This window comes from Corvus cornix, chromosome 11 (genome assembly GCF_000738735.6).
Source record: "Corvus cornix cornix isolate S_Up_H32 chromosome 11, ASM73873v5, whole genome shotgun sequence".
Lineage (NCBI taxonomy): Eukaryota > Metazoa > Chordata > Aves > Passeriformes > Corvidae > Corvus > Corvus cornix.
The window spans coordinates 9,392,743-9,409,755 of NC_046341.1; the positions used below are offsets into that span (position 1 = coordinate 9,392,743).

At 41.3% G+C, this 17,013-nt stretch overlaps 1 protein-coding gene across 2 annotated transcripts in view; it reads right to left on the bottom strand.

Annotated features, from left to right (window-relative positions):
• The window catches only part of NFATC3 (nuclear factor of activated T cells 3), a 66,083-nt gene extending 51,923 nt beyond the window's left edge, over positions 1-14,160 (bottom strand). Inside the window, exon 1 of one of the 2 annotated variants that reach the window (XM_039558179.1) lies at positions 13,838-14,160. In XM_039558179.1, coding sequence (XP_039414113.1) covers positions 13,838-13,937 — 100 coding nt within the window. In that variant the 5' untranslated portion in view covers positions 13,938-14,160. The remainder of the gene's footprint in view (positions 1-13,837) is intronic. The other variant, XM_039558178.1, reaches the window with a different exon arrangement.
• Between the last annotated feature and the right edge of the window lie 2,853 nt (positions 14,161-17,013).

Genomic DNA, 17,013 nt, shown 5'->3' on the forward strand with positions numbered 1-17,013 from the left:
AAATATGCACACACCGAAAGGATCAGGATTCTCAGGAAGGCCTATTGCATGTATCACAAACAATTAACACCCTCACTATGCTGAGCTCTACCAAAACCACATTTCCCTGTCCTTTCACTAGGGTAACAAACATCTTTTAAAACATTAATTCAGAGTCTTTCTTTTTGCTCTTTTCCATCACAAAACATGAAATGCAGACAGCAGCTGGTTATAAGTTTTCCACATCTATTAGTGTATTAATGTGCAAGATCACTGTTGTCTGTTTCCTAACTCAGTATTAATAAAAGCAAAGATCAAGGGAAGAAAAAGGCAATCCTAATAAAGGCTACTATCCAGCTTATCAAAACTTAGAAACAAAACAGTTACAGCTACAGAATTTTTGAAATAACAATAAAATTGTTTTAGAAAAACAGCAGTTGGAAGTCTTCAAGCTCTGTGTGTAACCATTTACTGTCATTAATGGTTTTAGGAACAGTAGCAGCACACTGTTTGCACTAAAAGTCTTACCACTGCAAAGAGACCTATTTCTCTTGCACGAATAGTCAAGAAATCTTAAAATATTTAAGACAACTTCTCTACTTTCAGTGTCACAGGGATTTACAAAAAGCAGACATATACTCAAAATTTAACTTTCACATGGCTGAGGTGGAGAGATCAGACTGCACAGAATTACCAACAGCAGCTGGAAAGAACTGGAGAAGAGATGGAGCAGACAGGAGACAGCACTTTTTTGACTCAGGCTTCTTTGGTCCTTCTCCTGACAAACAATCTCTCCTGAATTTGGCACTGTGCTCTCCTGTTACCCCTCCCCAGCCGCACATGCACACACACAAAAAACAGGAAGCTAGAAACCTAATGAATATCCAATCCCAAAAGCACACCTAACAATGTGAACACAATATGGTTTGAAGTCCAAATCACCCAAACCATTTTCAGACACAATTGATAAACATGTAGATTTATTTCAGTCTGCACACACAAATCCTCCCCTTTATAGTTCATGTGTTAAAATAACCTGTTAGTTGCACATAAGAAAGGACAACACTAAGACCTTTACAAATCATGTCATTAATGCTACTGGATTCTTTACCAGTAATAATTTTTGTGCTATTAAAGACTGCAGAGAATCCAATCTTGAAGAGCCCTCTAACTTATCTTAAAGAACAGTAAACATACAAACACAAATACAACTTGGGGGGAAAGAGAAAGAATGAAAAAAACTTAGGTGATAACCCTTACAAGAGAAATAGTGAGAATAGCACAAAACAAATCCAACACAGGGCTTCAAGAAGCAGAGGGTAAACAAAGGGAAGTCTCACAATAGGCAAGTGTAAGGCAAAAAAAGAGTTATGGAGAAGCCCAAGGGAAAAAAATTGAGTTATGGAAATCTGGTTACTTAATAGGAGAGCTATTACATCCAAACAATCCTATTGGGGAAGGAAAGACAATAAAGAAGTAAAGTTGGCCAAATCACGAGGCCATCACTGACCATAAAATATAAGAAAGCACTCAAGAACAGAAACCAGGGCAGATTAAGAAGGTAGAGCATACAAACTACCGCAAGCACACAGGGGCAAGATGTTAGATAGGACAGACACAGCAAAATACAAGGACCACGAGAAGTAGTGCCATTCATATCAAAAGCCCATCAGGACACTGAAAAGGTAGGTGTGCTAAATCCTTTTGCATTAGGAAGGACAACAGAATCAAATTGGTAACAGATAATGGCAATACAGAGTAAAGAAAACTGGACGAAATAAAAGGTTAAAAAATACTGGAGAATTACGGGCCAGTAAGTTCAACTTCAGTTTTAGAAGTAGTATTGATAGTTTATTTGTTCCAATAAGCATTTTAAAGGAGACAAAAACAAAACAAGTCACTGTTTGCTCAGAACAAACCACGGCAAACAAATTTTGTTTTACGATCAAAGGAGATCTTCTGCATAAATGGCATAGAAAGAAATTCAATTTTGTTTTTACTTACTAAGTCTTTTAACGCTACCATGCACAGAGAAGCCATGAGTCTTTAGAAACTTACTGAAGCCTTCTTCCCCACCCTGCTGAGATCAGGTTCATTACTGAGGGATCACAAAAATGAGCAGATGCTCTATATTCACAGTGTATAAGCTAAATAAAACGGCAGACTTTCATTGTAACCTTACATCAGGCGACTGTGTCATCCATTGTCAATGAGAACCAGAAGGTTGCTCATTTTGAATGTACATTTGCTACTGTCTGGAAACAGTCGTATACAGAAGCTCCTGTTCAGTATTAAAACAATGCTGGCTCATCCCTTACTAAGCTGCTAACTACACTTCAACATAAGCTGTCTAGTGGGGGAAATATAATTAAATAATATCCAGAACAACTGCTTCAAAAGTACATTTTGCTTGCTACTTGGTGTATCAGAGTGCATATTTAGGACTAGCAATGCTTGCCCACCAGTTGTTCACTCCTCAATGATGTACTGGCACATGCACGTGTGCAGCTGTGCACTCAGCCAGATTTCTCCAGAGAAGGAAGGTCAATTACTATCAAATGTCTGAACACAAGCCCTGTGCCAGAATTATCCAAACTATTTTATTATTCCAAGTTTATAAGCCCATAAACAATCATTTTCAGACAATAGGCGTTGCTGTAAGGTATGAAGAAAGTGCAACATGACCTAGGTCTTACAAAAATACTACTGTGAAAACAGGTTCAAGTAATCAAGTCCTTTAAATAACATGAGGAAAGACCTGAACATTGACACAGACATATGTGTTCTCAGGCAAGTCTGTCTCACAAGCTTTAAAAAGAATGGCCAACTTTTCTGTTTTCCAGTCCTGTCATGACAGTTACCATTACCTCTTTCTGAACACAATAGTTACAAAAATATTTGTAAATAAGGACAAAAAGCATATGTGGCTGTTTTTTGATTTCATTATTCTGCAGGTTTGCAGCAGTTCATGTATTTCTTGGGATGAAAGAGGAGTCTTAATCTTCACAGGGAACACAAAATAGCCAATAATCATAGTTTTCCTTTTGTGCACTTAAAAACATGACTGATCAGAGTTGTGCTTGGTACACTATCACACTAAAACTTTATAAGTGGATGTTTAACTTCAGTTTTCCATTACAAGCTATCAGTTCTCCAGAAACACTTCCTACAAGCTTAAACACCAACTTTAAAAACCCCACAACCCAAAACTGAAACACAGCAGTGTATTAATTTATAAGGAGTACAACTGGCTAGTAAGCCAAATATGGTACCGAAAAATACTAAATTGTGAAAAAAATTAAGGTTGCAGGGTGGAGTAGGGGGAAACACATCCTTCTAGACCAGACTTAGCAATATGTGAAGCAGTATTGCAGGCAAGTTTAAGTTTTTAGAAAGGGAAGATTTATGACAACTCATTTTATGAAGCAGTTCACTCTCTTCGATGGTTTTGTGCTCTGTTTCATGGTCATATCAGATTATGCAAAAAAGGATAAAAATAAATTTTACTTTTGTCAATCATGCATGCCAGAGGCAGTTCTGTTGTGCCAGTCACAATTTCACTCATTTTCTTTTGTTAAGCAAGAATACTGGAAATGTAGAAGAAAAATAATCTCAACAGGGAGAGCTCATCAATGAGTCTTTTCCAAATTCTAGTCTGGATAAGAATTCATTATCCTTGCTAGAAATACAAAAGAATAAAGAAGATGCACTAGTTTAAGCAGTTTAAGCAAGAGAATAATCCAGTATATCAAATGTTTACAACTGACACTGACTAAAATAAGAACATACTGGCTCTTGGGGTGTAACTACACCAAGTTTTTTCAGCAGCAACCACCCTCCCACACACCTTCACACACAAAGGGGGAGGGGAAATGAGAAGAGAGGTTCTTCTAACACAGATGATTTTGGCAATCATATTTACAGTGCACTAACACCTGTATATACACAACTGACAGAATGGCAAGCTTTAGGACGTGGGGGAAACAAGCAACAGGAACTGCAGGTGTTTGCTAGCGCTCACTATCAAATAATGTAACATGCAACTAAATAAACCCTTAGGCCACAGCCTGGTACACATTTAAACTAGAACTGTTGTCCTAGTGTACCTCCAGCTTCACACTGAAGTAATGAAATTAAGTTTAAAATAGGGAAAGAACAGCTTTGAGATACATTGATAAAAAGTTATGTACAAGGCAGGTAAAGAATTCAACTTGTAACTGTAAGATTCAACAAAAATTAGTCATTCTGAGTTCAGTTACAAAACAGAAAATAGCAACCGGAAGAGCTAAGCAGTGTTTATACCTGTGCCTTCTCCAGCTCTCCTGCTATTTCTGGTTGATTATGAAGCATGTCTTTAAACGATAATTTTCTAAAGCTTTTGGTTCAGTATTTAAGGATTATTCATTAATACTCACAACAGGTTAAAAAAAAAAAATCTACTAGATTTAAAAACCTCCAAGTTCTGTGGGCTCCTCTTTGGTTCCTTTTTTTTAATCTGTGGCTATATCATTCAAGAAGACATGGTATTTCACTGCATAATAACCTTGTAGACAAAACAGAAGCTGCTGCCCTCCAGTTTGAGGAAGCCTCATTTGTCAGTCACTGTCAGATCACAAGTCAGCTTAACATGACCCAGCAGTTCAGAGATATTAGTGTACAGCCTTTTGGAAACAGCACAATACATCAGCACAGCAGGTACTATCACACAGTATGAGCAGCCTTTTGACACTGCTGTTCTGAAGATGAATGATCCTATTCTATATGATCAGCTGAGAGAGTCTGCAAAAGTCTGCAATCCCAGAGCATTTTAGATGTGTAGGCATGGGACCTGACAGAAGTCTGATCACTCCCAAAGTGGTATGCTGAGCCTGGCCCACTGGAAGTAGACTGAGCATAAAGGTAAGTGAGAAGACTAGGCAAACACTGAGCGAAGGGAACAAGGGAATTAATCATGTGCTGTAGTTGCCACCAGGCCAGGTTTGCCTAGATTCTTGGTATTGTGGGCCAATTTACCAAGCACAGCTCTTCCTTTGTGGGGGCAAAACCAACAGACTCCATCAAAAGGCTCTCCAGTTATTCAAACAGAATGAACTGAAATCCTCACCTAGCTCAACTCCTATATGGATGCCTTAATCACCAACTGACTTCTAATACAACAACCCTGCTCACAGCAATCTGATGCCCTATACAGAGACACTGCCAGTTTACTGCTCCACTCTTGAAGCAAGCACTGAGCAGAAGCCAAGATTCCAAGATCAGAAGGTGTAAGTAGGGCCATATCAAAGAAAACAGACAGGAGTGTGCAAGACAATGTGTATTTTAGTTTACAGGAGAGTATGGTGACACAGACTAGGGTCTTTGTGAAAACTGGTAGAAAAGGAAAGCAGTAAACCAAGGCAAGATGTCCGAGTGGGGAGCAGTTACACAGTGGAGGGGAGACTGAAATGGAGGCATTCCCTTTCTGGTTATCAAACAGAGCACGACACAGAGACTGAGAACTGGTATCGATAATATCTGAACAAACTTGTTTGGGAACTCTTCACACCTCGGCCAAATTACACTGTACTTCTGCAGCTGGCCTGCGTGACAAAGGGGCAAACCATTCCACAGCAGGCAATCCTCACTCAGTATTTCAAGCCATTAATTATTACAGCTTTTCACCAATATTTTATAATACAGCTTAAATGTGGACTTCAGCTGCATCAAACTCAAAGGCTGTGTACATCAAAGAACTGTAATGAGCCAGAATGATAATCTGAAACTGCCTTGTTTTCCCATCTGCTCACATGAACGTAGAATCAGAAACACCTTGAATTCACTCTGCTAGATTGATACAGTAAAAGGCAGAAACAGCAATCAGCCAAATGAAAAAGAGGAGGCTGAAGCTGAGCACGAATACGATTTTTTTCAGCAAGGTTCAGAATGATGCCCCAAAATACACAGATGATGATATTAGCATGCCTCATGACTGTGCCATGTATAACTTTGCATCTCTTCCCAGAGTCCTAAACAGTTTATGTTTATTCCAGCAGGAGTGGAGGTATCACCACATACTGTACATCAGCCTAACCTCCTGCCCCCAAAACAAAAAGCTTGGCAATTTGAAAGACAGCAGCATTTGCCCTCAAAAGACTAAACTTGATAAATTACACTGATGAAATACAGAGACTCTTAGGCAATTTAAGGAAGCTATGCAAAACACAAAACGTTGACAGATTTTCTCAGTAGTTCTTTGGATTAAACCATGTATTTCCTTGCGGCCTTGTTGTTTGAGTACAGTTATTTCAAATGACACTGTTAGAGCCTTTTGTAATCAGAGTTACTGAATCGCCTCATCTCCTTTGTGTCCTTGTCTTAGGGAACAACTTCTAAAGCATCTAAAGATACACATGAGTAGCTATACATCACCGTGGATATTATTACAGGCCATTATGCAGCCATCAAAGCAATGAATCATTGTCACTAACAGTTAATAAATGCAACATGACTGGATTAGCAGTTTGTCATTCTGTCACACTTTCATTTTGGCTATGAAGATACAGAGGGCTACTCTGTAAAACAACTTTAGTTACAAGGTAACAGTTTCTGCCCCAGCCCAATCACAATCAGTCATAATTCCATTCCCTCTCTAGCACAGAACAAATACTGCTTCTCTAAAAGTATGTTAAAATCATCTTTCCATTTTTTCCAAAACCATTAAAAAAATTAAAATCCAGGATTATAAAAACATTTCTCACAGCATTTGTTTCCAAAAAAAAATGTTAGCAGCCACTAAAACATTAAGACTCTCATTAACCCTCTGCACCAACCTGCTAAAAAAAAACCCCAAAACAATAGAAATATTTAACTCCATTCAAGAATTTTTTCTATATTAAAAATATTTCTCATTTTTAGAGTTACTTGAGTTACTAATCTTCAAAGTGCAGCGTGAGAAGGCATTTTTAAGCATGCAATTCCTATAAATCCAAATATTAATATGAATAATATGATTCTACATTTCTGGCATTAATAAATTAGCAGTAAGTACTGCTGATGTTTTTACCTACAAACATCTTTCATGCAACCTCAAATGAAGTTTTTGCTTCTGCTTTAAAAAAAACCACCAAAATCACCACACAACACTAACTTGAACCACACACAGAGTTCTATTTTCATGAATTTACTGGTGAAAGATCATGGGTTTGTAGTCAGATCCCCAGGAAGTTCATTCTTCTCTCCTTCCACCAGACCTGCAGTGCTTCAGATTCAAATTCATCTTCCCTGAATGACTTTGAACAGTTCTACGATTTTTTAATGTTCTCTTTTGCCAGTATTTCACCAGAATACTTAGAGATGGGTATACTAAAGGTAGAAGAGAATGCTGGCTTGTTAATAAGCTTGCTCCTGCATTGCAGTTTTACTTAGCCTTACTGATCATTTCACTCATCTTAAATTCCACTGTCATTCGAACCCCACATGGCATGCCTGGACAAATGCAAGGACTTGGATGTTGTTTTACTGGCTGGGCTCACTGCCAAGTCTGCTCCACGTACTTCTCTGGCCCACTAGGGCAGCTTGAGGCAACAACTCCCGTATTTACGTTATTGCTGTGAACAGCCAAACTGCTGCTTACTATTGACCCAGGCCCCATCTACTTGAATTTATTCCCTCTCATTCACAGAGACATTAATGAGCTGGCTACACTTCAGGTGGGATATGACAAACTGCTTCCAGTTGGACAATACAGACCAAAGGAATGGGACCGTCATGTTTTAAGTAGAGGGCTACTTTTTACCTTGGAGAAAGAAAGAGCTTATTTCTAATTTTCAGAAATATGTAAGACAAAGCACTAGCCCAAATGCTTTTGCATCCTAACCATCTCCCATATCCCAAATCTCAGGATTTGTTTCCATTTACACTCTGCCCACAATTCAAATGGGAGGGAAGGGGACAGAGAGTGACGTGCAACTACGAATTCATGAACAAAATAAGTGACATTTTGTCAAACCAGGGACCTTTTTCAAATCCCTGCATTACATAGTGACTCACTACCTAGTGACTCTCAATGCACTATGTAGTGATCAAAGAACCATACTGCCAAAACAGAAAAGTTACTAAATTAGATTTGCTGCAACTACAACTGCTTCGCAACACCACACAAAAGATTTTGGCATTTTCCCAGAATGGTGTCATCCTGGTCAAGCTTCATTCAAATAGGCAAGGTTTCATTTATCCAGAATACTGTAAAAAAATCACAACATATTCAAACATGTAAGCTTGCCAGGATTACCATCTTAAACTCTTACTCTTAATTGCCAGGCAATTCTTGACTCCATTTTCCTTTGTCTCTTCCTCAGTGTTCCTCTAAGTTATCTTGAAATCACAAGACCCTCTGTTTTTGGTCAGATGCAGCTGTTTGGTTTTCCCTCCTCCCCCCTATCAGCAGATTATATAACCACAGACTATATGACTGATTTGTATTGTGTCCCTGTGTGTCAATCTTTTACATGCAGATACCAGCATCCACTAGCTTGTAAAATAAAATGATAGTAACTCAATTTCCTGCAAGTGGTGGTTTATCACAATACATTTAATACTCAGTTATCTAATACATAAACAAATAGGTCTGTTAGAAAGTGTCATTTATATTTAAGACAGAAAAAAAAGAAATGGATTCAAGTAACTTATCCATTCATTCCTTTGTTAAAGGTGCACCAACTGATCATATTCTTAAGCCACATGAGCACGTTTTTGTATAGCAAATGTTAACAGGTCAACACAGACAGCTGTATTTATACGGATGGCTCAAATCATGCATATTAACAACAGTTACCATCTTGTGCAAAGACTTTCTCTCCTACCCATTTATATACACGACCAAATCTAAACAGAATCAAAATATTTAAAACAATAATAAAACTTTAAGTGAACCATACAGGTGTGCAAGACAGCCTGCTAAAAGATGTCTCAAGTTCCTCTTACTCAGCTAAGGAAAGCAAAATTTGCAACAGTTCTGGATCAGCTCTATGTGAACACAAAAACGAACTTCTCCAAGAGCAATCCTCAGTCAACTCACACCTCAAGTTCACAGCTACTGCCAGCATCCAGCCCTTAATTTTCCACTCAATCTAATTAGAAGACTACTCTCTCTTTTTCTACCACAACTTGACTTTCTTAAGATTAGTTACCTTAATCACGATCTTGGGGAAAAGAACAAAGTTCAACCACATTGCAAACTCCCATCAACAGCTTTGGCTGTTTTCTACTCTCTACCAACAACCCCTGACAACAATATCAGTCATGAATACACATTTAGGAAGGGAAAAAGGATACTTTACATATTAATGATCAAGGTAAAACTACAAAGACTAGTATTGTGGTGGTGTTTCAGTACAAATCAGTGGCTTTACGCCTTCTACGACAGATCTAAATGAAACTATGTAGCACGTACATAGTGCCAGTTTTGTTACAAGAGAACTCTGCCTAGCTGAGGGAAAATTCAGCACCCATCATCACTTCAGAGCACTTGGTATGTGGGCAGGAGACAACTGCTGAGCAGCCCAAGCAGCTCCCGGATGCTCATCGAGAAAGGTCAGACATGAAAACCTTCAAAAGAAAAGATCAGGTATTACTCTAAGAGTCACTATAGCAAAATGTGTATTCCAGTCATGATATCCAGCAACAAACCAATAACCTAACAGCAGTCAGCTAAAGGAAAAAAAATCTCAAAGGAGAACAGGAGTAGAAGTTATCAAATCAATGAAAGAGTCAAATCCAGACATAGTGTCCATCCATCCAGAATGAGGCTGCAGCTCACAAAGATGTTTTGAACTGTCACTAAATACATCACAGAATTGGGATATTTTTCAAACTCTTCAGGAGAAAAGTAAGAGATATTTTAAGATTCATTTGTAACAAGATTACTAAATAGTATTACTTAACCAGATGTTAAGTCACAGGAAATATGAAGAACCCCTTTTCAGCTTGTTTCATGGTTTCCAAGAAAATAAAACAAATACTATGATCCTGAAGACCAAGGAGGGTAGTTTGATCAGTTCTTTCAAAGTACTCATATTGTGGGAAAGCAAATAAACAGAATCAACCAAGGAAGATTACTTACATGGAAATACTAATTTCTCCTTCTCTACTTCATAACCCAAGAACAAAAGGTGGAAGTTAGGGTGAAACTCACATATTACTCTGTTTCACTGGGTAACAAAACATTAGCCCCTCTTGAGCTCTTAGAATACTTAATCAGAAATAACATGAACATTTTAGACAGGATTCTAAACAGCAGCATCAATAACTCATATGTCGGAATTTCCTAAGTAATTAAATAATTCATTTTCTGAATACAGAACAGTTTCCAGCTTCTATTTTTAAGTTAGTCCCGATTTCACATACCAATAAGTAATAGCTTTGCATGATACAGAACCTTACAAGATCCTGAATTCCCAGTTTAGTATTATATACTTCAAGTACAGCTTTTACCTTGTAAAAGTTCATTCTTTAAAAGAGAAGATGAACCACTAAAATAAAACTTCAGCTAAAGAAAATACCACAGCAACTCATATTTGCTTCCATTTTGCGAAGTTCGGCATTTAAAAAGTATAATGTGTCCTCAAGCAGTGTGAAAAACTCAATGCAGTTTAATTGCTTAATAAATTCTAGACAAACTTCCCAAAATTATACTGAATAGTATTGCAAAACTGGTGGTGGTGAAGGGAATGGGGGCATCATTACAAAAGCATTCAAGCTAAGTTCAATTATTCAAGTGTCACATATTACAACCCAAAACTCTCTTCATCAAGAAGACCAAACCAGGTGGCACATCAAATACGGTCACTGACAGCTGCATGGCAATCTATTTTAGCAGCCTGTAGAGGACCTGAACATAACTGTAATGCACATGCTGACTTAGACATTTCAAATGCAACTGATATAAGTTGGCACGATACAACCAGATGCTACTGCAGCTACCCAAAATTTTGCAACAAAGACCACACCAAAGAGATTTGGTTCACTTCAGAGTGATCTGTAGCATCACCTTTGGGCACTGCAGGCTTGAATTTCTTGGTCATAAAAAGATGAAGCTCATCAGTACCTAGAATGGTACTAAACACTTTTAGTGCTTAACACTAAAAAACCGAAGTGACAATTTCTTTGTTCTTTGGGACAAGGACACTGAACAATCACAGAAACAGAAGGCAAGATTTTGCAGACGGTGCTCAGTACCTAATGTCCACTTGAAAGCTGAAGAGCCTTTGAGAGTCTTTAATTTAGCAATTACCTGAGCAAATTTTTATCTCCACTCAAAAACTACAGGAAAAAGGCTACCCCTTTAATTTCAAGCCAAGAATGCTGCAAAGATTGCAGTATTACACTAGGAATTTAAATCATCTTCACACCATCTTTCATGCATTCTCTTCTGCAGCAGGAACTACAACTTTCAGATCAAGCAAATAAACACTACTGCAGAACAGGGGTCTCAAGTCCTGCCACTTAGCACAAAACTAAAAATGTAATAACTAAAGATCCCAGCTGATTCTTACTCTTCTTTTAATATCATAAAAAGGGTTATCTACTGCCTGGCACTAGCACTTTCTTAGTAGTTCAGATATTAAAAGTATTTCAAGGAAATTAAAGAATAGCTCACTTTTCCTTGCTTTTGATTATAAATACAGTTAAATATAAACATGTAACTGTATATACTTTCATGTGCACATATATAAAAGAATAAAATCCTCACAACACTAGAGTAGTCTCAGCATAAAAGACACAGCATTAACATATATTTCCATGTTATTTGCACAAGAACTTAGTACCAGACACTTTTTCATCAGAATGCCACTCTCAAACTTCTAGAGATAAAGCATGAAGGATCAGAATGTGTTTTTAGGTGTTCTCCACGATCATGGAAAACTTAGTAATTTTAGTATTATTTACTTCAAATTAAGCAACTTTCCCTGTGACCTACTTGTTTTATTATTAGCATACATTTGAAAAAAAATACCCTTATGCTTACTTTGCAGCACAACGGATACCACCACCAAAGGAAGTGATATGGGATTATGAAATAGATGCTTTAGGGATCTCTAAAAACTTTTTTCTTTGTTCATCTAACTAATAAATTTAGAAGAGGGGTAAGGGACAAAATAGATTTCCAATATGGGACCTCTCATATGAATTCTAGTTCTTCATGTGTAAAATACATGGGCAGAATTAACAGATGAGCCCTGGCAATACTTTTAACAGAATACATGAAGACAGAGACCTACTCTAACCCTTCCCCCCGAAGGCCACATCTGTGCACAGCAGGCGAGATCATCTCCAGAACTCTACAAAACAGTAAAATTACTTGAGTTTCAGATGCAGATGCAGGATTTCTTACTGAAAGCTACAGCAAACAAATTAGTTCATGGTCCAAATATCACATTTTAAATTCGACATAAGAATAGTTTTGACTTATCAAGCATGGAAAATTCTCTGTATTCAGAGTAATATCTGAACTGCTTGTTAAGGAATGCTACCCAAATACAAATATCATAACAGTGAGTTGATACCACACTAGTATTTCCAGTTTTCTGAGCAACGTGTTCTCTCATTCTCATCTATCATCAACAAAAGGAACACAGTTCCAGTTTTATGTAAAAATAATAGAAATGGGGGTGTCATAATTATTTTTATTGTCATTTGTTAACATGTTTTCCATTGTTTTCATACAGTACTGTAATGCATTTATCTAGCTTGCAGAATTCAGGTCCCCTTCACAAAACACACCATCTGCTATTCCACTAAGATGGAAAATAGGCAAAGAAAATCTTCCCTTACCTAAACGAATCTGCAAATTAAATCTGAGCATCAAGAAAGTTAGGGATTTTCTAAGAAGTTACTCCCGAGTTTTCACACACAGACTGTATCAAACAAATTTTTTTTCTAATTAACTTAGGCAGACAACCGAGTCAGAGAACTAAACAACATGGCTGCATCATTTAGCCTGGATACAGTAATGTTTCAGAGCTGTCTTATCATCTAACACTTAGACATAAAACAGCCCATTACCAATTAATACTTATTTCAAGTAGGTTAGAAAATAAAGCACGCAGCCATCAAACTCTGGTACAGCTAAACAAGGCACAGCTGGCCCTTATTGATTCTTCACACCATAATTCTCAGGGAATACTATGTTTTCTGCAGTTTAAAGAAATACGACTTTCTAAAACAGGATTTCCAGGCTCCAATACTACAAAACAAAGTAAAATTGAAGGACTCTGAGATGTATGCGTGTATCCGTACACACGGACCCAAAGGGCCATCACATCTCGACACGCGGTGTTCGCCCATCCACACGTACACAAAGTCTGCAGGAACACACTGGAGTAACTGGGATGTTCTATATACGGGGAACACTTCGGCTGAAACTTCTCATCGCAAGAGCCCGAACACTGCTCTCGTCCAGCCCCGTTAACACTTCGCTGCTCTCTGCTCAGTCCCTCACCGGCCCCACCGCGCTCCCCGGGCTCGGGGGGCGTGAGGCCACCAGATCCAACCCGGGGCCTCTTCCCCGCCGGAGCTACCGCGCCCGGGACGGCTCCTCCCGCACGACGCGAATTCTTGGGTTTCTTTTCCCAAAGAAAGTTGTTACGGCAGGGAGAGGCCCGGCCGGCCCGGCCCATCGCCCCCTGAGCCCCCGCGTCCCGCGGGAGGACCGGGAGCGGCGCCGGGAAGCGGCCGCGGCCTGAGGGACGTATGGACGGCGCCGCTCCCCCCGGGCTGCCGCCTCCCGCAGCGGCGGGGCCGGCGCAGCCCCCGCTGCCCTCCCCGCCTCGCTCGGAGGAAAACAGGAACACGACCGACCCCCCCCGGCCCCGGGGCGCACCTGCGGGCCCCAGCGGCGGCCCGGGGCCGGGCTGCCCGTCCTCGCCGAAGATCAGCCTGAAGTCGAACTCGTCGGTGGCGCCGCAGTTTGCCGTAGTCATGGGTTTGGCCGGCGAAGCGCAGCGAGACCCCGTTGCCCCTCAGGGCCGCGCCGGGTCCTGCCGGGCTGCGCTCGCCCCTCAGGGCCGGCGCATAACACCGGGCGGCGGAGGGGCCAGAGGGGGAGGCGGCGGCGCGAGCGGCGGCTACGACCCCAGCGCGAGCTCCGGTGCCCGGGCGCTTCTGTCACTCAGGGTGGGGCGGGCGCCTACTCCGGGCTGCGGCTGGACCCGCCCCCGCGCCGCGCCCCGGGCAGCGCCCCCCGCCCCGGCCCGCCCCGCCGGCCCCTCCCACCGCCCTCCCTCTGTCCGTCCGTTCCTCCCGCGGTGACGTCGCGGCACCGACAACACCCCGTAACGGCCGCGTGCCGCCGAGGGACTGCAGGGAAAGCCGCCTCGCCCCGCCCCCCGCGCCGCGGGGCCTGCCGGGAGTTGTAGTCGGCGGTCGGCGCCCAATCGGACGTGGCCAGCGGCGAGCGGGGGGCGGGGCCGCGCGCGGGGCGCGGTGCCACGTGTCGGCCCCACCGCCGCCGAGCGGCCCCGGCCTGGGCCCCGGCCCCGCTCCGTGAACCCTCCTGCAAAGCGCAGACGGCCCCACGTGAGAGCAAAGGAGCAGAAATCCCTTGCGGCGTGCGGAGTGTTACATTCTAAAACACCGCATGTAAATAGGTGGTGCTCTTGGCACCAATTAATGACTCGAGTAATTAGGTAGGATGGCGTAAGCTGAGGAATGTCGCTTGGGTAACAAATGCTGGCTCCAGGACTCGAAGCTGTTTGCTACTTGCCTTCCGGCTCAGTGGCAATCAAGCAAACAGAACCACAGAATATTGAGTTGGAAGTGACCCAGAAGGATCCCCAAACTCCTGGGCCTGCACAGGACACCCCAAGAATCCCACCATGTGCCTGAGAGCCTTGTCCAAACACTCCTTGAAGTCTGGCAGGTTTGGTGCTGTGACCACTTCCTTCGAGAGCCTGTTCCAGTGCCCAGCCACCCTGCTTGCACTGTGGCACTTCCTCATGCACTTCACTTTCTGGTCACCACAACTGCTGCACCAAGGCCGTAGAACTGTGGGGGATTCGCCTTCGAAACCAAACCCAAAAAGCATTTTAAAGGATGGAATAGTGTCTTCATAGTCTTGCATTTTGTGAGATCTGCATCTAAAAGTTTTAATCATAAGGAAACTAATTAAAATATTCCTTAGCAATGTATGCCATCAATGAAGGGAGCCCAGCAGTCAGTAGGAAGAGCACAGAAGCTTCAGGATACTCTGCTTGCATGACAACATACCATAATCTATCGTTTTGCCTTCCACTAAGGTGGAAAGACAAGAAGAAGGTCAAAACAAAATGTAGAATTTAAGCTATTCTTGCAGCAGGAGCATCTGTTCCCTGCAGGACATGGCAGTATAGAAATGGTAACTGTCCTGATGTGTCTGGAATTTGCAGTCTAAGAGATCATAGAGCAACTTAAGGGGAGCTTAATATGAGTACTTGAGTTCTGGGTCCAGTTCTGGGTCCCTCACTTCAAGAAAGACATCGAGGGGCTGGAGCATGTCCAGAGAATGGCAACAGAACTGGTGAAGGGTCTGGAGCACAAGTCCTGTGAAGAGTGGCTGAGGGATCTGGGGGTGTTTAGTCTGGAGGAGGCTCAGGGGAGACCTTATCACTGTCTCCAACTTCCTGACAGGAGGGTGGTAGCCAGGTGGGGGTCGGCCTCTTCTCGCAGGCAATCAGCGACAGGAAAAGAGGACATGGTCTTCAGCTACGTCAGGAGAGGTTCAGGTTGGACATCAGGAAGAATTTCTTCATGGAAAGGGTTGTCAGGCATTGTAATGAGCTGCCCAGGAAGATGGTGGAGTCACCATCCCTGGAGGTGTCCAAGGAATGACTGACTGGACATGGCACTCAGCACTCTGGTTGACAAGGTGGTGATCGGTCAAAGGTTGGACTCGATCATCTTGGAGGTCTTTTCCCACCTAAATGATTCTGTGATTCTATTCTATGGTTCTAACTTAATGAAAGTCACTGTGTGCTGTGGAATTAGTAAAATATTAACCCTTAATACATATGATCTAGAAAGATTTTAGGTTTGTGCTGAAACTTGAGCATTGATGGAATTTAAACTACTACTCACAAATAGATAAGTTTGCTTATAGACAGTTATGTAATACTCAGAGTATAATTTGTTATGGAATGTGAAACTCATGCTAACCAGAAATATCATTGCTATCTCTAAGGTTTCATTACTCAGTTGCGAAATCAGCTGAACTAGTTAGTGTGTTGTGACTCTACGGCCATCTGGAGATTAATATTGTTTGATTCTAAAATAACTCTAATTGTTTCTATGCGCAGTATCTTTCCATGTTTGTTGCTGTTCAGACAGATCCAAACAGGCATGTCTTAATCCCAGGCATGCATTTGTACCTGGCTGTTCTCACTGGAGCCTGTGAATGAAAGTGAAAAAAGAAGGCTCATGTGAAGAGGAATTAGCTACAGTGAATAATCCTCAGTCCAGAGGCTCTTAACAGAGTGCAACGAATTCTCTCTCTCTGTGCACTGCTGAGGAAGCTCAGTAATCTGTGTGGAAGAAGGCAAGCCTAAATGAAAAGCTACTTTGTGACATTGCAATTCTAGTGGAAACAGAATGCATTATATTAAAAAATACTTTGCAGAACTTGGGACACCAGAAGTTTGCCCAAAATGGGAAGTTGCTTCTAGTGCAAAAGCAGCCATATGTTTTTTACTTATCTTGTAAAGCACTGTCCTTGACATTGTCACTTCCCACACACCACTAGCTATTTCTTTACTGAAAATACACGAGCAACTACAGCTGCTGTTCCTACAACACTTAAACCAAAGATTCACGCTCATGTTAGGGTAGTCAATTCCCTCTCCTGAAGGAAGCCCAAACCTTTATAAGAAGCTCACACCCAGTTGGCCTGTAGCCTCTTTTTATCTCTAAATCCAAGGTCACGTAGCAAGACAAGCTGGAAAAGTATGTGTAATTGGATTAACTGTGGTTAAGAAAAACCCTTATACATTCTTGAATGAAAACAGCTCTACGACGAACGAGTCAGTA